Below are 24,172 nucleotides of genomic sequence, written 5' to 3'. Positions count from 1 at the left end.
CAGCTCCAGCCCTGTTCTGCCCTCTCTGGTACCAGCAGTGTGGGCTGTTAGCTTTCAAGGCCCCCAAGGACTGAGGAGGAGACAGGACTAGGGGAAGTTGAAGTGCTACAAAGTTTGATGTTTTCAACTTAGATTCAGCTGTTGCTTTTTTTTTTTTTTTATTTAAGTAAAGTCTACACCCAGCCGTGGGGCTTAAATTCACGATCCCCGAGATCAAGCTTCGACAGGGAGGCCCTCGGCTGTTTTTCTTGACTAAATGCTAAATGAGTTGCTGCAAAACTTTATAATTTCCAGAGCTCTGAAAATAGGGATTTTGGCCATTTTGGCCAGTTTTTCACCTGGAAGGGCAAACTTTCTGAGGTCCTTACTCCACCATTTTCACTGCTGTCATCCTTCCTTTTAAAAAAAAACAAAACCGCAAAACAATATTAAAACCACAATTAAAAATTAGAATTTTAAATTAAGAATTAAACCTAAAAAATTGTCCACGATGTTTTAAAGTCCAAATTTATTTTATTATTTATTTATTATTATTATTATTTTTTTAATTATTTTTTTTAACGTTTATTTATTTTTGAGACAGAGAGAGACAAAGCATGAACGGGGGAGGGTCAGAGAGAGGGAGACACAGAATCTGAAACAGGCTCCAGGCTCTGAGCTGTCAGTACAGAGCCCGACGCGGGGCTCGAACTCACGGACCGCGAGATCATGGCCTGGGCCGAAGTCGGCCGCTTAACGGACTGAGCCACCCAGGCGCCCCAGTACAAACCGTATTATTATTTTTTTAATATTTATTTTATTTTTTAGAGAGAGGAGAGACGATGAGCTAGGGGAGGGGCAGAGAGGGGGACAGAGGGTCTGAAGCGGCCACTGCGGTGACAGCAGAGAGCTCAGTGCGGGCTGGAATTCACTAACAGAGATCATGCCCTGAGCCCAAGTCCAACACTTCACCACTTACCCGGACTAAGCCACTAAATCCCAGGCGCCACTAAATCCACATTTAAAAGCCAAGCGATAATTGCCCCTCACCCCCTAATTCATTTGTGCGTGTTACTTTATACTCACCATCCACACACTTAACAGATTTTTACCGTTTTGCGGTAATATTATGGAGAATTTTAACATCGTACCTAAGTTTCCTTCCCCTGCAATCTTCCCGCCCCTCATTTTTCTCCTACTTTCCTAGTGCCCCTTACTGCATACTCCCCGACGCCAGTGTTCATGAGCAAACTTTGGCACAGTGTGTGTCCTTTCTGAGCCTTCTCCTTGCTCATTCAAAAACAGCCACATTGCCACACAAATAGGTTCTCTTTTTGCTATTGATTCAAACGGTTCTGTACCGCTTTTCCCCCTTAACACGTCACGGACGTCCTTCTAGGTCTGTAGAAATTTAATGCATGCTTGCTGAAGTCCTGTAACAAAGAGTCTGGACAAGGATCCCCTGCGTTGCTCCCAGCACCATACCTCCTCCCCGCCCCCCGCCAAACACTCTCACCAGAACTTACTGTTGCTTTTACTTTTTTTTTCTTAGGAGGGCTAATTTTATTTTTTGTTTTTATTTTAATATAGCTTACTGTCAAGTTAGCTAAGTGAAATAAATCAGAGAAACACCAATATCGTATATTTTCATTCATATGTGGAATTTGTTCCTTTTAGTGCTAGAAGATTCTCAGAAGACAGACTGCTGGGTCAAAGGTCATGCATCTTCAAAACTTTACTAGCGGCTCAGGGACTACTTTGCCCAAGGGCGCCAACAGTTCACCTTTCCATCCGCCCCCCCCCCCCAACGCCGGGAGTGTGCCGGGACCCCGAGCGGTCTCTAAGCGCTCGGTCACTGTGCTATTGAGCAGGGCTGAGGAGAAATGGCTTTGCTTTCGCACAGGACAGACGCTTCGGAGCTTAGAACGGCGGGATCGCCGCCCAGAACGGCGCGGATCGCGCCGGCTCCAAGAGAAAGTAGCGCCCGAGCCGCGCGGCGGGTCGGCGTGATCGCGGTCACGTGGTGTAGGATACGGCCCGGCGCCGTCGGGAGCAGTCAGGCTGAGGGGCTCGGTCGCCAGGTGGGCGGCGTCCCCGTTTGCTCGGCCAACGCCCGAGCGGAGAGCTCCCGGGGCCGGCGGCCGCGCGATTTCCAAATGCTCGGGGCTTCGGCGAGCGGCTGCGCACGGCCCGGGCATCTCCGCCCCCGTCCACCAGGCGAAGGCGCTTCGAGAGCCGCGAGGCGCTGCCCCGAAGGACCAGGCTGCTTCTCTCTGGAGCGCCGGAGAGCCGCTTTCCGGGGCCCCCCGGCTGCCGACGGAGCGGGGGAGCGGGCCGCGGGGCCCGGCGGCCGCGCACAGCTGGGAGCCCTGAGGCCGGAAGGCGGCGAGCCCCCTCAGCTGCGGGCCGGTGGGCGTGGTGAGGCGGCACAGGTTCCGTTTTTCCGGGCCCCCGAGAGCTTTCGCTTTCGCTTTCGTTTCCAGCTGGCGTCTGAGCCCCGCGGGAGCCGCCCGCCCAGTCCGCGCCGGCCGCCGCCCGCGTCCCGCCAGCAGCTCTCCGACGGGCAGCGCGCCCCCGCCGCGGCCATGGCGCAGGCTGGCGTCCTCGGCGAGGTGACCCAGGTGCTGTGCGCGGCCGGGGGCGCCTTGGAGCTGGAGGAGCTGCGGCGCCGCTTGCGGGAGGGCGTCGGCAACGACGCGCTGGAGCGGCTGCTGCGGGACCGCGGCCGCTTCGCGGTGGCAGCGAGGGCGGGCGGCGCGGCGGCCTCCGCGCAGCGCGTCGTGGTGGCCGTCTCGGCGCTGCGCCTGTGCCGCGCGTACCAGAGCCCCAAGCCGGGCTGCGTGGGGCTGTGCGCTCAGCTGCACCTCTGCAAGTTCTTGGTCTACGGGGCCTGCAAGTTCATGAGGGCCGGGTAAGCGCCGCGCCCGGAGCCCGACGGCGGGGCCGGGGGACCCTGCTCTCTCCCAGCCCGCCCTGGGCCCCTCCTAGAGTCTGGGGAGACCGGGGGGCGTCCGTTCCCTGGCCTCTCCCCACCCTTAATTCTCTACAGCGAACATTTATTGAGCACCTGCTGAATACTGGGTGCCGTGTAAGGGACTCCGGGTGAAGCGGTGTCCCCAAGGCTCCTGCAGTGTCAGAGAGGGACTTGGAGCGCGGTACCCGCTGCGACAGCCCGCGGGTGGCGGGGGGTGGGGTGGGGTGGGGGATTCTCCGCGAGAAAAAGCCGCCTCTGGCTTCCGGAGCCCCCCGACGCCCGGTCTCCAGGGCGACCTTTGAGGGGCCCCACAGCCGAGGGCTTTCTCTGCCCGGCAGCGAAGGAATCTTCGAAAGCCTGTTTCGGCTTTTGCTCGCTTGCTTTACAAGCCGGCAGTGGCCTCCGTGGCACTGGAAAGAAAATGCGTGCCCCTGTTGAGAAGCTAGTCCGCTTATGTAGAAGAATTCGTTTCTCCTTATTTCCTTTTCTTTCCCCTTTCCTTTCTTTCTTCTTTTTTTTTTTTTTTTTTTTTTTCTGGCTTCACTTCTTTCTTGCTCCCGTCAGGTCCACTAGACAGCATGAGGTAGTGGTCTTGATCCATGCAGTCATTCAGGGACCCAGGCCGACTGACCTAGACTCTGTCTCCTTGGCCCATGGCTCTTTAGGCCATTCTGGGTCTCGGATTCCGGGGAGCAGGTGGAGAAGATGGACAGGGGAGGGTTGGGGGGAGGTTTTCCATCTGTTCCCTGGACCACAGGATGTCTCATGACCCCCATCATGTCTAGATGCGAGGGAGGCGGGGAGCTGGGAAATGTGGCCCCTGGGAAGCAGCTGTTGAGAAATACCTAGATTAGAATATTCCAACCCCCAGCTTAAGGCCTTAAGAGGGGAGGGTGTGTGTGTGAGAAATGAGAGAGAGATGGGGAGTTGGTGAGAGTGTGGGGACAGGATGGGGGAGAGGTGATGCCTGCTATCTTATTGTTGACTGAGGGATGACTCATACCTCTCTTTTTTCCTTGTTGACTGAGGGATGATTCTTACTTTGCTTTCTTATTGGCGGAGAGAGCAGAAGTGTGTCCAGTGGCAGCTCTCCAAGTCTGCAGCCTGGGAGAGCACGGCCAGGGTCCCAGGTGCTGGCATGGGAGTTGACGGCTGCAGCCCCAGGAGCGGGTCAGGTCTGAGGTGGAGGCTGACGGTGGAACCTTGGGCAAACTGGGCCCTCAGGGACTGGTGTGGATGGGTCACTTCAGGGGAGAAGGAGGAGCAGTAGCTGGAGAAGAAGGTGGACGTAATAAATGGTGGATGGGTGCATCTAATGATGGGGTAACTGGTGGATCTTGTTAACGTCTGTATTTGGTGAAACAAAGATGGCAGCCCTTTTCTCAGCTAGTTCCCAAGGTTGGGGGTTGCGTTTTACTTGTCTTGGAAATCTGGGAGTCTGGTATCTGTTGGCCTAGATGATTCTGAGTTTTCTTTTAAATTCTTCCCTGTTCCATTTTCCATGCGGTTCACACAGGACACTTAATTGAACCTTCCTTCTTCAGCTGCTTTCGGGTCACATAAGGGAGAGTGGGTGCGGTTGGCTGCATTTTCTATGCTTTCTTTGGGACTCTGCTTGTCTCCCTGAACCACAGGGTCCGCTGTTTCAGAAATAGATCATGGCTCCTGCTTTTGCCCACTGGTCACAGCTGGGAAGGGTCCCAGGTCCCTGACTTCCATCCTTTGCTGAGGAGCAGTAAGCATCGTGGTTAAGAGCACAGCCCCAAGACCAGCCTGCCTTGTTTCAAGCTGGCTGCACTCCCTGCTAGCTGCACGATTTTGGGCAGGTGACTTTGTATCGGTGTCTCAGTTCCCTCATGTGCAAAATGAGGATAATATCACCTACCTCATAGACTTGTTGAGGACTGAATGACTTAACTGATAAAACCTCAGGAAATCCCTGGTTTGTGATAAACGCTCAAGTCTTAGTAGCTATCGCTGCCGTCACTATCCTAATTATTAGCTATATTTGGTTCTGGCGGCACCAAGTTTGCCTAGAATGTTTTCCTCTTCTTGCCTGGTTCCTCAACCTAAATATTTGGCCCAAGCTTTACACCTTTTAGGCACTGTCCCTTGAGTGCTTCTTTCAGGCTCAGGTGCCCTTCCCGTCTGCATAGACGTACTCTCAGCACAGCTGACCATGCCATTTTAGAGTCCTCTCCATATCTGTTATTTCCGCTAGAGGAGAGAAGGGGAAGAGTCTGGATGACTCCAAGGTTGTCGGTCTGTGCAGTGAAGGAGGGAAGTGGTCTTTTACTGAGCTGGGGGAGCTTGTGAAAGGTGCAGGTTTGGGGGAGTCCGTCACGGGTTGGGTTTTCTTTTGAGATGCTCACAATAAACACGTGAGGTTTGGCAGAGTCTGAGTAAAGCAAATGATATTTGCCTGACTCTTCCGGGTCCTGGTGACCTGGGAAATCATTTGAAGTGTTTGGATCATCAGGGCGTGGTGCCAGTACGTGGCTCACAGTGAATGTTCAGCCAGGGCTTGTTAATGGAAAGAACGGAGGAGGAGAGCAGAGAAGAGGTCTGAGCCTCAGGGTGTGAGTGTGTCTGTGCACATACCTATAACCATAGGTGTCCACACTCATTTATTCAGCCAGTGTTCAAGTGTCTGCTAAGTGCTCATTGTCTGTCATACTGCAACTCTTCTTTGGGGGATGGCACTGTCATTCTTACCAGATATTGATGAGAAGTGCTGTCCTAGGCCCTCGAGCTTGCAAGGTAATGCCTTTTCCTTTGTGAATAAGCATTACATTTTTTCATCGCATAGACATGTGGGTTTTTTTCTGATGCTCCTAAGCAATGTCAAGAACGATGCCTGAAAAATTATCTTCGAGACTGATTTTACTAGCTTTATTAGTTTGCTAGGGCTGCCATAACAAAGTGCCACAGGCTGGGGGCCTAAACAGAAACTTCTCACGATTCTCAAGGCAGGAAGTCTGAGATCAAAGTGTTGGCAGGGTTGATTTCTTTCTGAGCCCTCTCTCCTTGGTTTGCAGATGGCTGTCTTTTGCCCGTGTCCTCACAAGTGTGCATCTGTACCTTAATTTTCTCTTCTTGTAAAGACATCAGTTGGATTGGACTAGGCCCCCACCCCCCAGCCCAACAACCTCTTTATAAACTATCTCCAAATACAGTCACTGGGGGTTAGAACTTCAGCCTAAGAATTTCGGGGAGGCGCAGTTGAACCGTGACACCAGCTCTGCTTCTTTGCAGGAAGAACTGTAGAAACAGTCACAGCTTGACGACAGATCACAACCTGAGTGTGCTGAGAACTCACGGTGTTGACCACCTCAGCTACAGTGAGCTCTGCCAGCTTTTGTTTCAGAATGACCCCTGGCTTTTGCCAGAGGTGAGTTCCAGGAGGGGGTGTGTATGTATGCAAGCGATGGGGGAGAAGCCAGAGGTCGGGAGATAGGAAATCTGTGGCAGAAGAGGAGCCAAGGACCCCAGAGTGACCACAGGGATCTACTTGAAGGAGACCTGGATTGAATTCCTGGCTCTGCTGATTTTTAGACCTGTGACCTTGGGCCAACCTTGCCCCGTCTAGAGGCCTCCTTTCCTTCAGTGTCATTTGGGCCGGTATCTCCTTTTCAGGGCTTCCATGAGATTGGGGGAGTCTGTTTGGCCAGTGGCTGCAACAGGATGTTCCTTACATGGGGATGAGGGGATAAGAGACTCCAGCCTGCTCCTCTCTGTCTAGCAGGACTTGGAACCATGTGTTATTGCCAAACCCAGGAGTTCTGTGAGGAAATTTTTCAGAGATGCTGACAGGCAGGTGATGAGCTCTCTACTAAATCAGTTGCACCCAGGGAATTTTGACCTTTAGTTGATGTGCATTTCAGATGCTCATAATGCATTTCAGATGCTAACCGAACCTCCCTGTAATGGCCGTGTACTATCTTGGGTCCTCCAAGAAGCAGACGCCAAGATGGGATTAGAAGTGTAAGAGATCTAGTGGAGAGGGAGCAGAAGGAGGTGGGGAGCCTTCGGACAGTGATGTTGCAAGAGAGGGGGAAGGAAGGAGACCGGGTAGGAGGAGACCCTGACTGGAGCACAGTTCTAAGAAAGCTGCTGCTTGGCCATTACGAAGTTCTGAGCTAAAGTAGCTCATTGTTGGCTAGGAGCAGCCCGTGGGAGCATGGTCTCTGTGTGAATCAGGTAGTGGCTCCCGAGGGCAGCAGCTGAGCTGAGTAAGTGGTGCTCTGCAGCAGATCCCAGTGGTGTGTTCCTGTGGCCAGCACAGGTTTATGGGACGTTCTGGCACTTTCTCTGGGATAAGGCTACAGAGATTAGATTGACCTGGTTTAATGAAAATGCTTCCATATTACTCAGTTAAAACCACTTATTTGAGAACGGTGCTTTGTGGCTTAGTGACTGCTACGTAATAGATAGTAACTTTTCTCTTGCCTTTTGAAAATTACTATTGATTCAGCTAACCTTTATTGAATAACCACTACGGGTCAGGCACTGCCGATAAGGAGATAAAAGACCCTGTTCTTCCCTTCCAGGAGGCAAGTTTACTGGGTGAGACAGACAAATCAGTGTGTGATTGTAAGGTGCTATTTTAGGTGCTGCGATAGAAGTGAGCACTCTGGCCTCAGGCAGTTGGGGCACTTGGGAAGGCATCCTGGGGTAGGCGGTGCCTGCTCTGAATGCTGAAGGGTGAATGAAGGATGAAGGTCTGGGAAGAAGGGGGGCACAGAGGACAGAACCTGGCACGGTCGGGGGACAGCATGTAGGTGAGCACAGCTTAGATTTAGGTTGGGAGAGGAGAGAAGGAGAAATGGGTGAGTAGAGACTGATCCATGCAGCCTTTGGTATCACAGGAAGGACTTGGGGTGGGGGGTTGTGTTTGGAGAGTGGACATTAATGTTTTGGAGTGAGCAACTTGTCAGTGGTATAAAAAAATGAATCCGAAGGTGACCAGTCTGGAGTGTGTAGCCTCTTGTCTTCTTGGGTATGCAGGTGGTTTTTAGAGCACAGTGCCGGCAACCGGAACTGTGACCATAAACTCAGATCCAGTGCAGCTTTCCTGCCAGGCCTTCTGCTCTCAGGCTAGTCCCCTTATCAGATGAACAGTTGGGGCCACCACCATGAATCGAGCACCCACTATGTTCCAAGGCATTGTCTCGGCCACTTTGTATATTTCCCATTTAATCCTCATAATAACCCAATGATGGAGGTAGCATTATTCCCATTTTAGGGATTAAAAGCTGAAATTCAGAGCTGGTGAGTGACTTGTCTAAGGTCAGGCGTCTTGTAAGTGGCAAAATCAAGGTTAGGGCCCAGCCTCTTCTAGCCTTTTCCCTTGGGGCTTCTGTCCCGAGTGGGGTCCCTGCGTATCTAAGTCTGGGTTCTGCAGCCCTCTGCTGCTTTTTTTTTTTTTTTTTCAACGTTTATTTATTTTTGGGACAGAGAGAGACAGAGCACGAACAGGGGAGGGGCAGACAGAGAGGGAGACACAGAATCGGAAACAGGCTCCAGGCTCTGAGCCATCAGCCCAGAGCCTGATGCGGGGCTCGAACTCACGGACAGCGAGATCGTGACCTGGCTGAAGTTGGATGCTTAACCGACTGCGCCACCCAGGCGCCCCCCTCTGCTGCTTTTCTATCTCTTGTTCAGTGTATGAATTGAGTGGGTAGGCCCTTGGTGGTCTCTAGGAATTTGGAATGTAGAGAAGGAGCAGTTGATTCAGGTTTAAGTCTCAGCTTTACCAACAACGCAGTTCAACAGACATTGCGTATGCCAGATGTAGATAGCTGGCAGTGAACTAGGGCAAGCCAGTGAACTTCTCTGAGTTTCACTTTGCTCTTGAGAAACGAAAGGGCTGTATTTGGCCTTCTCTAAGATGCTTTAAATGCTCAGAACCTCTTTGACCTTGAATTTCAGAAAGAAGGGAGATAGAAGCCTGGCTTTAGGGAGAGTTGGTGAGTGAGTGGGGGAAGGGTGTAGGTGGAGTATATGGGTTGTTAGCCTCCTGCTATGTGAGTTATGTTGAATTGTCTCCTGGGAAGGGAGCAGCTCTGATCAGTTGGAAGTTCTTTGGATTTTCCCAGTGGAAAGGCTTGTTCTGCTCATTGCTGTCCACCCAGTTCCCGTTTTATCCAAGGGCATATGTTAGCAGTGGTCCATCTAGAGTGGAGGATGTTCTCAGAGCTGTGTGGCTTGTGTGGATGACGGAATCACAGCTTTGGCCAGATCTCTGGAGGAACTTCTTCTGACCGTGGACTGGTCAGTAGCGGGGTGGTGTCCTGTGAGACCTTCCTAAGCTGGTGTTTTTATTCCTTTTCTGTCAACAGATCTGCCTTCATTACAACAAAGGAGATGGACCCTACGGCTCTTGTTCCTTTCAAAAGCAGTGTATCAAACTCCATATCTGCCAGTATTTTTTACAGGGTGAATGCAAGTTTGGCACTGGCTGTAAGAGATCTCATGATATCTCTAATTCTGAGAATCTGGAGAAACTGGAGAAGTTGGGCATGAACTCCGATCTGGTGAACAGGCTGCCTTCCATATACAGAAATGCTCACGACATCAAGAATAGGAGCTCCACTTCCAGCAGAGGGCACCCTCCTCCTCCAGGCCCACAGGCCACTTCTGGTAAGGCCCTGGGCTGGCGCTCGTAGATTCCAGCTGGCCATTAATGGAATGTATGACTTTGGGCAAGTCACTGCTGCTTTTAGTAAAGTCAGTTGGTGATTCCTTCACCAGTGGGTGTTGTAAAGATGACTTGGAATCCTAGCCATGAACAAGCAAGACGAATGCCATTTGAGGTTGACTGAATGAATTCCCCACAGGTCTGATCTACCGTGAAGGAAGCATATTTTAATTTCAGCTCTCTTCTTGGCATGAATAAATGGGATTTTTCAGTCCCTGTAAATTTTCTTTGTTCGCTCCTCGTCTTCAGCACCTAGACAGTGCCTGGTCCATAGTGGGCATGCAGGCATTTGGTGAGTGATTGAGCATGCTAGTATACTTTTTTTTTTTTTAATAAAGGAATTTGTTAACTATAGTGGCATCTAGGATTTTTAATAGACCACTTCCTAAAATATCAGTTCTAGGTGTTGCTAGGACTACCAGCAAACACACTTAACACTCTAATCTTTAAAATTTTTTTTTAAATGGTTATTTATTTTGGAGACAGAGCATGAGGGAAGGGGCAGAGAGAGAGGGAGTCACAGAATCCAATGCAGGCTTCAGGCTCTGAGGTGTCAGCACACGTGGGGCTCGAATCCATAAATTATGAGATCATGACCCGAACTGAAGTTGGACGCTTAACTGACTGAGCCACTCAGGCACCCCAACATCTAATCTCACTTGATTTTGATATTTAAAAATTGTCTTTGCCATATATGTGTTTTCTTTACATTTTCTTCCGTTATTTTGGGTTAATTTCTTTCAATAGTAGGAAGCTAGATGTAGACAGGTTTTGCTTTAAATAGGTTTTTAAGAGTGTCAAGTGGATTATGGCCTTAGAAAGGGAGGGAAGGATACTTGTCCTTGGGGAGCAAGGGAGGTTATTTCCAAGGCCCCAAAGGTGTGGGTTTTGAGGCCCACCCTGTGGATGTCTGAAGGGCCCATAAAAAGAAAAAGGAAAAGGAGTAACGTAATTAACAGGCGATACTGAATAGAGAGGGTTTGCGAATGAGTTTTGTTTTCTTGTATTATGGTAGGTGGGTGCGGTGGTAAATGTAATTGTTAGGTAAAGTCTCATTGGAGCACTAGTAAAGATAAATTCTGAAATACCCTCCATGCCTGTTTTAAGTTAAAATTCTTGCAATTAATGTAAAGTTATTAAGGAGGTTTCATATTAAGATTGGGAGCATAGAGCTGAGAAAAAAAGAGCCTCTCCATGGTGTCCTGGATTTGGCAAGCAACTGTGTGGCTTTGGGTTCCCTGGCTCCTCCCCTAAAAAGCAGAGAGGGGGTCCACTTGTATGTCTGAGGGTCATTTTATCTTGAACATCATAGGATTTTGTGAGATTACCTCGCCTACTTTTGTCTTATGCAGGGAAGTGAATGCTCTTTTCTGTCCTTTGTATCTTCAACTACTCTGACTCCACACTGGAAGCTTTGGTGGATGCTGATACATCTCTGTGGTGTTTCCTTGTAGAAAGAAGAGATAGTTCAGGTTGTGTATCCCCAAACAATGCTAACCAGGAGGAGAATGATCAGATCTGCTTGTACCACATCCGGAAAAGTTGTAGCTTTCAAGGTAAGTCAGAGGAATCCCCTTCATCCGCTTGCAGGTAGAATAGCTGCTATGTGTTTCAAGAGTTCTGCCCTAAGGCCACCCCTCAGGGCCCTCTCCCCCATCCAGAGAGGGTTGGGGCCTTCTTCATGGTGAGCTGGTGTGGCACGTTGCCAAACCAGTTCTGAAGCGATTTTGTTGGGGAGTTGAGGATGGTAGGAATTGAGTTTCTTGAAATCAGACTGTAGATGAGTTTTGGGGAATGTAACTGGTTCATTCAGTGTCAAGTGTTGACCCTTGATCACCTTAGCATGAGGTCACAGGCCTGCACAGATGCCCCGTCTAGTGGAAACAAATATAAGTGTCCCTTATAAAGGGAGGTTGTAGACTTAGAAATGCTTCAGAAACCCGGAAGGCCCCCCCTGAGGAGGAGATGCCTGTGTGTGCTCTTGGGGAATAAGAACTTAAGTTGGGGGTTTCTCTCCATGGTCCCTCTTTTTTTTATTTTAAAAACATTTTTTAATGTTTGTTTTTTGAGAGTGAGCAAGCTGGGGAACAAGGGACAGAGAGAGGGAGAGAGATCCCAAGCAGGCTCCACACTGTCAGCAGAGCCTGATGCAGGGCTGGAACTCATGAACCGTGAGATCATGACCTGAGCCGAAACCAAGAGTCAGACGTTGAACTGACTGAGCCACCCAGGTGCCCCTTCTCTCCATGGTCCCTCTTTTATCACAAGTAGCAATTCTTGTGTGTACGTGTTTGTCTGTATTTACTAAAGCTTTGTTTTCTTCTTATTGCTGTCCTGGGTTTTGACTGAAGAAAGCTTCCTTCTCAAATTCGGTGACTGCTCTTAAAAAACAACCGCCAAACTTCTTGTTTTGTTTTCAGTCTTTAAAAGCCACCCAAGCAATTCAGGAATACTTTCACTTTGTGAAAGAGTCCAATAATACAGAGTAAAGTCTGAAGTCCTCCTTCAGCCCTTCCCAAAGGTAAACACGTGCCGTGTGGTTATGATACTTGTTTCGCATGTTTTTCAACAGATGGGAACATGTGATAGGTATTATTTAACCTGCTTCCTTCACTTAACATTGTGTCTTGAAGATTTTTTTCTACATTGGTATGTGTGCGTCTACCTTATTTTGAAAAACAACTGTAGTGTCCAGTAAGAGTGATGTTCCATTGAGCATCTGAGTACACATAGGTATTTCCATAGCTAGATTCCTGGAAATGGAATGCTAGCTCAAGAAATATGTATCATATATGCATGTATGTGTTTAAAGTCAATTGTAGTGAGATATAATTTACACACAATAACATTTTAAGTATTTAAAAATTTTAAGTATACACTGAGTTTTGGTAATAACAGTTGGGGTAACGGAAGAGTTTCCTTATTCTAAAGGGTCCCTTTGTCCTGTTGTAGTGAATCCTCACCCCCCAGTTTCCTGACCTCACACAGTCTCTGATCTGCATTTTGTCACTGTAGATTTGCCCTTTCTAGAAATTCATATAAATGGAATCATACAGCATGTATTCTACTGTACCTGTCTTCTCTCACTCAGCATGTTTTTGTGATTTGTCCATGCTGGCAAATCAGCAGTTTGCTCCTTTTTATTGCTGAGTTGTATTCTGTTGGATGGATTGAATACAATTTATCAATTCATATGTTGATGAACATTTGAGGTGTTGCAAGTTTTTGGCTTTTACAAATAAAACTTTTATAAATATTTATGTGCAAGTTTATTATGGGTGTATGTTTTCACTTAAATATTATTTTTGATGTTTATTTTTGAGAGACAGAGTGTGAACAGGAGAGGGGCAGAGAGAGAGAGGGAGACACAGAATCTGAAGCAGGCTCTGGGCTCCTCCGATGCAGGGCTCGAACTCATGAACTGTGAGATCATGACCTGAGCTGAAGTTGGATGCTTAACTGACTGAGCCACCCAGGCGCCCCTGTTTTCACTTCTTTTGAGTAAAGACCTAGATGTGAAATTACTGGAACGTATATAAGTGTGTGTGTAACTTTATAAGACACTGGTGGGTATACCTTCCCACCAACAATGTATGAGAGTTTGATGCTCTGTGTTTTTGTTAACACTTGGTATTGCCAGTCTTTTAAACTTTAGCCATTGTAATTAATGAGTAGTGATATTTCATTGTGGTTCTAATTTGTATTTCCCTGATGATAATGATTTTTAACGTTTTTTTTTTAAATGTTTTTATTTTTGAGAGAGACCGTGGAGTGGGAGTGGGGCAGAGAGGAAGAGGGAGACTCAGAATCCAAAGCAGGCTCCAGGCTCTGAGCTTTCAGCACAGAGCCTGACATGGGGCTCAAACCCACAAACTGTGAGATCATGACCTGAGCCGAAGTCAGTTGCTCAACCGGCGCCCTGAACGTTTCTGTTCATGTACTCACTGGCCATTTGTATATCTTCAATGAAGTATCTGTTTAAATTTTCTGATTTTTTTATGATAGCTTGATTGAGGTATTGAGTGTAATGCACATACCATACAATTTACCCATTTAATAGTTTTTAGTATAATTATAGAATTGTGCAGCCATCATCGCAGTTAATATTTAGGACATTTCATGATCCTCGAAGAAATCCTGTACCCATTCTTCCTGCACCCCAGCTCCTGGCAACTACAGGTTTACATTCTGTCTCTATGGATTTGTTTGGTTATTTCATGTGAACGGAATCATATAATACATAGTCTTTTGTGACTTGTAAAAAGCTTATTTATTGTGAAAGAAAGCGTGAGTAGGTAAGGGGCAGAGAGAGAGGGAGACACAGAATCCCAGGCTGGCTCTGCAGTGTCAACACAGCCCAGTGCAAGGTTAAGACTCAAGAACCTTGAGATCGTGACCTGAGCGGAAATCGAGAGTCAAACACTTAACTGACTCAGCCACACAGGCGCCCCTTGAGGAATAAAAGTTTTAATATCAGTGAGGATTTTAGTATTTTTTTGTTTTATAGTTTTCTTGTGTCTCAAAAATCTTTGCCTGTTCCAAGCCTCTGAAAATGGCGCCATGTTTTTTTCCTGAGTTTTATCGGTTTTATTGAGGTCGAGTTATTAATCTATATACTCTAATAATTATTTCTTGGGTATTGGTTTTTTTTAATATTTATTTATTTATTTACTTTGAGAGACTGAGTGAGCATGAGCAGGAGAGGGGCAGAGAGAGAATCTTAAGCAAGCTCTGTGGTGACGGCAAAAAGCCTGATGTGGGGCTTGATCTCATGAACCATGAGACCTTGACCTGAGCCAAAATCACAAGTCTGACGTTTAACTGACTGAGCCACCCAGGTGCCCTGGTATTGGTTCTTCTGTGTGAGTTAGCTTCCTGTCTGTGTTAGTCTCCCTCACATGTGGGGTGACTCGTGGTTATCTACTCCAGAATTCAGTGTCTGCTGGTGATGTGGATTCTGATCGAGGCTTAATGAGGAAGGGGCAGTACATTTTGTGCGGTGGCTTGGGCTGCTAGTGTGTATCCTTGGAATGGGGTGGGAGCTTTGATGGCCCTCTTAACATGCTTGTCTCTCTCCAGCACTTAGGTTCACAGTCACATGTTCTGTGGGACAAATAGCAAGGTTGCTGGGCACAAGCAATGCACAGAGGGAGTTCCTGCTCTGGTGGGTCCCATTTAGTTTCATTGTGAGTGGCAAGGTTTCTTTCTTGCCTTTCATTACGTGTAACTCTGAGTTTGTTAGGCCACTCTACCCAGTATTTCCCCCTTCCATGGTAGATCTCTTCATATCTTGCAGGGGTTTCTCTCTCTTTATCTCCCTCAGTTTGATTCTGTGTCCTTCATATTCTTAGGGATTCTTCAATAATTCTGGTCTTTTGATAGCACTGATTACTGTTTTTCCAGCATTTTTCAATTTGTTCTTCTCTCTGGTCTGTCATTTCAAGTGATGTAGGGAGAAAGGGGATATGGATATGGTACTTTGCCAAATTAATTTGTTTTTGCAACTTACCTTCCAGAAGGCCTAGATTCTAGAATGCTGCAACAAGGAGGGGAACGTTAGAAGGAGGGAGAGGAAATCGAGAAAGGGGACAGGAGGACCAGAGAAGATGTGGCAGAGAAGGGGACTCACCAACTGGGACTCCACTCTAACCAGCCACTGTGGCTGCAGTGGCCTGTATGGCACCTTCTTTTCTTAGGCTTGAGTGATATGGTCTTCACGTTGAGCTCACATTAAGAGTTGGAAGCCTGGGCCTGCAGTCTTTTGACCACAGAGCCTTCCCTGTGCCCCTGTGTCCTTCCCAAGGAAGTGTCAGCCTGGAGGGTGGTAGGTGGTGTGCCTTCCTTGAAGGGGATCTTCTTAAGGAGAGAGTCTTCAGGCTGTCCAGGACTCACCTGAGCCGAGGTATATAGGTGCAGTGACTGAATGCTCCTAACTCTGATCATTCCCTTCGTGCCCTTCAGGGAGGGAACAGGAAATCTTACGTGGTTATGACCTCTGGACCATAGCTGTGCTCTTACCTATCCAGGTTGAGCCCTTCATTATTACTGTATTGTGCATATCCCTGGTAGAGTCCAAGAGGTCTCTTGGCTTGGTATGAGCTGTCCACGCTGTAACTCTGGACAAGTCAGGATGTCCTGAGTCCCCAGAGTGGCTGAATCCAGCCTTGGTGAACTTGGAGGGGATTTCCTGGGTTGAGGTGTCTCTTGTTCCCTGAGTCTTGGCTGGGTGCTCTTGTCTGTCCTGTCTGCCTGGCATCAGGCCTAGCCTTTGACACCTTCAGGCAGCCTGCCCACCTTCCTCCATGGTCCTCCTGGACCAAGGTAACTTTTGTAGATCCTGTGGGAAGGAAGTGGCATTGAGATATGTTTTCCTGAAAAGCCTGCATACAATTTTAGAAAGTTTTTTTTCAAGTGTCAAATTAGCCATGCCTCATTGTTAATATTTTGACAGATGAGTTAAAAATGTACAAAGGACAGCCAGTAAGAAATGTCTCCCTCACACCTCTTTTTTCTAGCACCCAGATCCCCTCCAGAAGCAGTCATTATTACCAGTTCCTTGACTATCCTTCCATGAAGATTTTATATGTACACAAGTATATATGTCTGATCAGTTTCCTTCTCACGTAGGTGCACTGTGCACACTGTTTTGTATCTTTTCCCACTTAACTAGACATTTAATTTTTTGGAATATATTCTTGTGGTTCAAACTTCAAAAGAAAACAACACAAGTCTTTCCTCATAACTTTGTCCCTGGCTACCAACTTCCCCTCTGCAAGGAATAATATGTGTATGTATATGTATTTAGAGTATTTCTCATTTTTCTTTTCTACCTTTTTACCCAAGTAGAGGCGTTCTGCACCTTTTTGTGTATCATTCTACCTAATAACATATACCTTGGAAGTAGGTCTGTATCAGAGTGCAAAGAGATTGCTGCTGCTTTTCTTTCCAGTGTGCCTTTCCTCGGTGGGGATGTACCAGAATTTCATATAGGATATTGAAAAGTAACAAAAGTGTCAGGTGCATTGCAGGTGAGGGGCTGGCATGAGCCAAGGCGAGGCAGGCAGAATGTGCTAGGAGTGACAGAGGTCCCAGGGTGCACAGGGAAGATGTAGGGGGAGCACCTGGCTTGAAACTGTAGACCTGGGCCATTTTGTGTGTTTTGGCAGGGGCAGGGCAGTGTATATAAATACCTTCAGGGATGATGTGGGGATGTGTCGAGGTGGTAAGTATGTTAGCAGCCAGAAGATCAAAGCAGGCTGGAACCACGCTGCTGACCTGCCTGTGGTCAGATGCATCGGGGTTTGGATGGGTTTCTAATAGAGATGAATCTGGTTCAGTTTTTAGTGTGACTGCTACCTGTCCACATGCTACATGGATAGTGATAATGGGTGATCACACTGCCTCCCGCAGTCTGATTGACCTTTTCATGGTCAGCTTCTTTGCTCATGAGATGAAATTCAAATGTAATGTTACCTGCCAACATACGTATTTTTAAAAATTGATGTAACGCCCTATTAAAAGGGGAGATGTAAAACGGAAGTGCGTATAATAAAATACACAGTATTTCAGTATTTAGATGCTCAGGTATGACTGCACTAAAAATAATGCCCCCACAGATCTCCAAAATGTTCCCAGGTCAGTGGGCATTACCACCCCCATTGAGAACCATGGGCCTGGGTCATGCTATGTATTGCCAAGATGTCTTACTTCTTAATATTTTTATTTTAGATAAGTGCAATAAAGTTCATTTCCATTTGCCATATCGATGGCAGTTCTTGGACAGAGGCAAATGGAAGGATTTGGACAAAATGGAGCTTATTGAAGAGGCATATAGCAATCCCAGAAAAGACAGGTATGAAATACATTACTGGTGTCTGCTTTGTGACTGGGCTTTTGTGTGCAGTGTGGGAAGTTTAGACACAACAGAGTTTAGGTTTGATCACACACACACACACCCCAATAAACAGCTTGGGCTGGAAATTGGAAGTTACTGTTCAAACTGTGGATTGGTGCCTTTATCTCCTTCAGGGAGGAGCTATGGGGAAAGGAACTGGTGGTACCAGATAAGTTTTGAATTACTAGCTGCTGGGATTGATTGTGTACATATATCCACATTGATTAATGCAGAAAAGCGAGAAGCAGTCGTTTGTGAAATTTTAGCCTTTGCATGTAAAGTCATGCAGCTGAACTGCTGTTTACTATTCAGCCTTTAACTTTTTAATTTTTCTGTGTGTGTCCCAGTGTTTTCACTTAGTTGATTCAGAATGAATGGGGAAGTCCGGGGAGCCTTATTTTCAAATACTTCGCCATATCTTGGATTGAACTTGCTAAAATATGTTGCCATGAAGAGAATTTAAGCCCACTGTTTTTAAGGTGGAAAAAATAAATTTGTGCTAAGAGTGCAATTGTGTGCAAATTGTTGCTGCTGGGGAAGTATGTGGAACAAATGGTTCCCCTTGGGAAGATGCATTGGCTGACTCTTCCCCTCTCTCTGTTTTTCTGAGGCAGAATTTACACATAGGGAAGTGCACAGATATTAATCGTGTAGTTCAGTGAGTCTTGATGAATGCATGCGCTCATGTAACACTCTCATCCAAATAGAGATCATTTTCATCACCGTAGAAAGTCCCCTCCTGTCCCCTTCCCATCCGTGCCCACCCCCAGGCCACCATTGTTTGGACATCTGTCACCACAGGTTAGTCTTGCCTGTTCTTGAACCCTGTCTGAATGGAGCATACGCTCTACCACCACGTCTGGTGTCTTTCTCTCAGTGCTTTGTGCTCGAGTCTCTGCTTGTCTCCTGGTGCGCGTGCGAGCGGGCTTCTGTAGGCCTGACGTTTGGGGATGAGAGTTCTGGGAGGTAGGCTGGCTCCCTCTTCAGCTCTGCCCGGTGGCACTAAATGGTTGTGCCACTTTCCACACCCGTTCGGTCTGTGGTGACCGTGTCCCCAGCGTTTGGTATTGTTTGCATCTGAACGTTTCGCAGCCTGGGGATTTAAAGTGGCACGTGGCATCTGCATTTGCAGGTCTCTGGGTCCTAATGAGGTAATGTGTCTCTTCACCTGTTTCTTGGCCACTTGAGCTTCCTCTGCTATGAAATGTCTGTTCTTGTAGTTTGGCTGTTTTGTTGAAGGGGAAGGTTGTGTGTTCAGTTACTTATTTAGTTTTAGGAATTCTTTAAATTTCTGGATATTAAATGTGCGTTGAAGATAAACTCTTCCTGTCAGCTTATGGTATATTTTAATATAGATAAGTATTTATCCGTCTTTTCCTTTACGGCTTTTACTTTTTGAGTCATAAGAAATCTTTACCTATCCCAGGACTGTAAGGAAATTTTTCTGAATTTTCTTTAAAAAATCTTAACGTTTTAAGGACTGTTTAATCTTTATCCTGCAGGTGGTGAAATATGGGTCCAGTTTCATTCTTACGCAGATGAATCACCGGTTTTGGCAAAACTACTTTTTAAAAATATATTTAAGGGGCGCCTGGGTGGCACAGTCGGTTAAGCGTCCGACTTCAGCCAGGTCACCATCTCGCGGTCCGTGAGTTCGAACCCCGCGTCAGGCTCTGGGCTGATGGCTCAGAGCCTGGAGCCTGTTTCCGATTCTGTGTCTCCCTCTCTCTCTGCCCCTCCCCTGTTCATGCTCTGTCTCTCTCTGTTCCAAAAAAAATAAATAAACGTTGAAAAAAAAAATTAAAAAAAAAATAAAATAAAAATATATTTAATTAAAAAAATATAAAATTGTGGTAATATATACGTAACATAAAATTTGCCATCTTAACCATTTATTTTTATTTTATTTTATTTTATTTTAAATTTATTTTAATTTATTTTAATTTAATTTAAATTTAATTTAATTTAATTTTATTTTATTTTTTATTTTATTTATTTAAAGAACACAGGAGGGGCAGAGAGAGAATCTTAAGCAGGCTTCACACCTTCAGCGCAGAGCCCAGTGCGGGGCTCAGTCTCACAAACCTTGAGACCACGACCAGAGCCAAAGTCAGATGCCTAACCAACTGAGCCACCCAGGCACCCCTTTATTTTTATTTATTTTTTATTTTTCTTCTCATTATTTTTATTCTTATTTTTGAGAGAGAAGTGGGGAGAGGGAAAGAGAGAGAATCCTAAGTAGGCTCCACACGTAGTGCAGAGCCCGGCACGGGGCCGTATCCTGTGACCCCAGGGTCATGACCTGAGCTAAAACCAAGAGTAAAACACTCAACTGACTGAGCCACCCAGGTGCCCCATCTTAACCATTTTTAAGTGTAGTTTCAGTGGCATGCGTTGCATTCACATTGTTGTACAGTCATTCCCATCATCCATTTCTAGCAGTTATTTTTAAACCCATCAAAACTGAGCCCAATTTGGCAGTGTTAACACATTTTATAGCTTATTTTCAGGCTGGTGTGCCAAATATCACTTGTTTAAGTAGGCCAGCTCTGCACCTGTTTCTAAGTGCCACCTGTGTCAGGCACTGGATCAGCGAATGCACCCACTGGTCCTCTCTTCTTGTTCACTGGTCGGTCTGTCTCTGCTTCAGTGTCACACTGTCTTGACCTAGTGGAGCTTTAAGTGTTGGCATCCGGTAAGGCAAATCCCTGTCTTCTCTTTCTTTGAATTGCCAGGGCTCTTGGTCTTTTGCTCCTCTTCAGAAATTAAAAAAAATTTTTTTTTACATTTATTTATTTTTGAGAGACCGAGAACAATTGGGAAAGGGCAGAGAGAGGAGACACAGAATCCGAAGCAGGGTCCTGGCTCTGAGTTGTCCGCACACAGCCCAGCGCGGGGCTCAAGCTCAAAAACCGTGAGATCTTGACCTGAGCCGAAGTCGGATGCTTAACTTTCTGAGCCACCCAGGCGCCCCTAGAAACTTGTAAATGTCATTGGTTTTCACAAAAATCGCTGTTGTGATTTTTGAAATTAATATTGCATTGACTTGGCATTTCTGGGGAACTGACACCATAATGATGCTGAGATTTTTCTGTTCATATACATGGTAGCATGTGATTATTCAAATCTTTTAAAATATCTTTCAGTGGTTTTTATAACTTCTCCATTAGGGTCTTGGATATCATTTGTTAGAGATTTAATTTTTTTTCCAGTTGTGCTGAGATGCAATTGACTTTCAACACTAGAAGTTTAAGGTGTGCGGCATAATGACTTGACATATGTGTATATTGCAAAATGATTATCTGGATAAGTTAACATCCATCACTTCATATAGTTACTAAACAATTTTTTTCCTGACAATGAGAACTTTGAGTTTATTCTCCTACCAACTTTTAAGTATACCGTATAGCATTAACTGTAGTCGTCATGTTATACGTTACATCCCCAGTAAAAAAAAATTTTTCTCTGTGCTGATGTATAGAAATGCAATTGACTTTTGTCAGCTGTTGTATCTGCAACTTTACTAAGGTATCTGAACTCAGAGGACTCTCTTGGTAATGTTTGAATTATCTGTATAGTTATCTATATATTCCAGATATCTATCTAGACATTAATATTTGTGAATAGCATTTTAATTTCATCCTTTTTTATTCCCCCCCTCCTCCCTCTCTCCCCCTCTGCCCCCTCTCCCCCCCCCTTTCTCTCCCACTCCCTCTCTCTCCCTCTCTCCTCTCTTCCTCTCTCTCTCCCCTCCCCCCCCCACAGACACACACATACTCAACTCACACAATGCTGAATTTTGATGGCCAGTACTTAAGATATTTGCATTCATATTTGAGTAAGATTGGTCTATAATTTTTTCATATTGTCTTGATCTGGTTGTTATCTTAAGTGTCTACCCTCATGAAGATGAGATTGGGATGGTTTCTTTTCTGTTTTCTGAAAAAATTTATGTAAAGTTAGAATAATTTTTTTCCTGAATGACCATGTGTCTGTAAGAGTATCTAGGCCTAATGTTTAATTTGTGGGAAGATTTTAAACTGCTAACCAGTCAGGTTTTCTATTTTTCTTGAGTCAATTTTGGTAAACTTAATGATTTTTCGAGGAGTTTGTTCATTTTATTTATTGCTAAACTAATTGTCATACACTTGCTTATAATACCTCTTTTAGTGTCTATGACATTTTTAATTTTTACCTTTTATATTTCCAATATTCTTTTTTTTTCTTATCAATCTTGCCTCTGAGATTTATTGATTTAATTAAAAAAATTATTTTTATTTTTTATTGTTTTATTTTTTTTTAATGTTTATTTATTTTTGAGACAGGGAGAGACAGAGCATGAACAGGGGGAGGGTCAGAGAGAGAGGGAGACACAGAATCTGAAACAGGCTCCAGGCTCTGAGCTGTCACACAGAGCCCGACGTGGGGCTTGAACTCACGGACCGTGAAATCATGACCTGAGCCAAAGTTGGCCGCTCAACCGACTGAGCTACCCAGGCGCCCCCAAAATTTTTTTTTTTTTTTTAAATTTTTTTTTTTCAACGTTTATTTATTTATTTATTTTTTTTGGGGACAGAGAGAGACAGAGCATGAATGGGGGAGGGGCAGAGAGAGAGGGAGACACAGAACTGGAAACAGGCTCCAGGCTCTGAGCCATCAGCCCAGAGCCCGACGCGGGGCTCGAACTCACGGACCGCGAGATCGTGACCTGGCTGAAGTCAGACGCTTAACCGACTGCGCCACCCAGGCGCCCCCCAAAATTTTTTTTATAAGAACCAACTTGTACTCCCCTCCCCCCACTTGGAAACATTTTTCCCCCCTGAGGTACGTGTCACATTGATGTTCACGTCTACCAGCTGAGCATCTAGAAGACCACAGGTAGCACCTGAGTGTTCGCTTGACTGGTGGAATTTTCAGTTTACCTCTCACTTCCTTTGCAGGATCCTCTGTGCTGAGTCAGCCAGCAACTTTCACTTTGATTGTCTAGACTTTGACTCCATGATGTTTGGTGCTGCCCCAGCCCGCCGCCTCTCCACGGCCTCCTCGGTTACTAAACCTCCACACTTCATCCTCACCACTGACTGGGTTTGGTACTGGACTGATGAGTTTGGTTCTTGGCAGGAGTATGGAAGACAAGTAAGTGTCATGGAAAGAGGACAGGTGTTTTCTCCTGAGGGCCCCCAATGGAGGAGCCATTTCAGACATGAGCACAAGGATTGTTCTGGGGAGTCCTTGATAGAGACAAAGAGCCCCAAACCCTCCTGTGACTCACTTGCTTGGGGAGAATTATGATAAAACTAGGTAGTTGGGAGTTCTTCTGTATGATTAGGTATCTGTTGGCCTCATGAGAACATGGCCTAGTGTAAATTATAGTGAGAGGACATTTCTTCATTGGTTTTGTTACATGGGATAGAAAGATGCCTCCCTTAACTGTTGAACAGATAGCTCCAAAGCAAGTGTCTGTGTGTATAGGAGACTTGTGTAGCTGCAGAATAAACTTTAAGGCCCTTTGAAACTAGCTTCTGACTTCTCTGTAGCAGCAACTTCATAGAACGTGGGCAAGTGTAAGAAAATTGATTTATTTCAGGTATTGGTTTGGAATCTGGATCTGATAACTGTTGCTGTCAATTATTTGAAGATGTTCATGGCTGGATCACATTAAAGGGAACCCTCTGGGCGCCTGTAAAGGGACAAGTATAGGGAGGTCACCATTTCTATAGGAACAGCTTTCCGAAATGAAAATTGGGATATGTGGTCTGATAGACATTTGTACTCTTCTGTGTTGTATAAGGCCGTATTAAAGCTTTAGTTTCTTATTTTGACTTACACCTAGGATATCTTTTTCTCTGGGAACCCTGTAATGAGAGCTCCATGAGAGCAGGGAGTTCTGTCTCTCTTTTGCCACACATGTGCCCTGTGTGGAAGACTCTGCCTGTACCCTGCAAGTTCTCAGGTCATAGATGTTGGTGGGTTGAAGGACAGAGTAATTGCTGCCCCACGGCCACTGCTGAGTTGGACATGGTCACTGTCAGCAGTGGCCTTGCTTTAGCCCTCATACACTTCTCCATTTCTTGCAGTGCCAGCCTTTCCTCATTGGCTATTCTGTCTGCCCTCTTTCCCACCCATCTCCCTCTCCTTCCTTGCCATGCAGATATGTTCAGGGAGGCTCCCCAACATTGCTCTCGGTTTGGTCGGGAGCAGGAGGGGAGAGGCCATGCCTGGTATCGAGGAGGGGGATAGAATGAGGGGCTGGTTATGTTCCATGGATGGAACTTCTCTGGTGACCTGATGAAGGAACTCATGGCAGGTGAAAAGCACTTAGCAAATGTGACTACCTCTCACGTTTTTGTTTTGTGGTGTGTTCCCCTTCTCGGGGAGCTGAATGAGATGACATGAGACCCTAAGGGCATCCGGTGAAAAAGTAGGATTCTCTAGGTGACTTGGCAAACTGCATTATCACAACTTTAGGAAGTGGGGGCCTTCTTCCTCCAAACAACCCGCACTCAGGGCTTTACCTTTTTTTTTTTCTATGCTGCTCTTCATTTACTCCGTATAGTCAGAGTGTATAACTTCACTTAGAACATTGAGAATCTCTGGGAATGACCTGATTTGGGTATCATAGATG

At 46.2% G+C, this 24,172-nt stretch overlaps 1 protein-coding gene across 1 annotated transcript in view; it reads left to right on the top strand.

Annotated features, from left to right (window-relative positions):
* The first annotated feature begins 2,501 nt into the window (after positions 1-2,501).
* PARP12 (poly(ADP-ribose) polymerase family member 12) overlaps positions 2,502-24,172 on the top strand; it is a 39,006-nt gene continuing 17,335 nt past the window's right edge. Inside the window, exons 1-6 of the mRNA XM_047096856.1 lie at positions 2,502-2,890; positions 6,209-6,344; positions 9,295-9,595; positions 11,108-11,209; positions 17,382-17,505; positions 22,488-22,683. Coding sequence (XP_046952812.1) covers positions 2,565-2,890; positions 6,209-6,344; positions 9,295-9,595; positions 11,108-11,209; positions 17,382-17,505; positions 22,488-22,683 — 1,185 coding nt within the window. The 5' untranslated portion in view covers positions 2,502-2,564. The remainder of the gene's footprint in view (positions 2,891-6,208; positions 6,345-9,294; positions 9,596-11,107; positions 11,210-17,381; positions 17,506-22,487; positions 22,684-24,172) is intronic.

This window comes from Lynx rufus, unplaced genomic scaffold, assembly GCF_022079265.1.
Source record: "Lynx rufus isolate CCGP_SWC_20201006 ecotype Redwood Valley unplaced genomic scaffold, mLynRuf1.p SCAF_4, whole genome shotgun sequence".
In the NCBI taxonomy this organism is placed as follows: Eukaryota; Metazoa; Chordata; class Mammalia; order Carnivora; family Felidae; genus Lynx; species Lynx rufus.
This window is presented reverse-complemented; position numbering and strand designations above follow the sequence as displayed.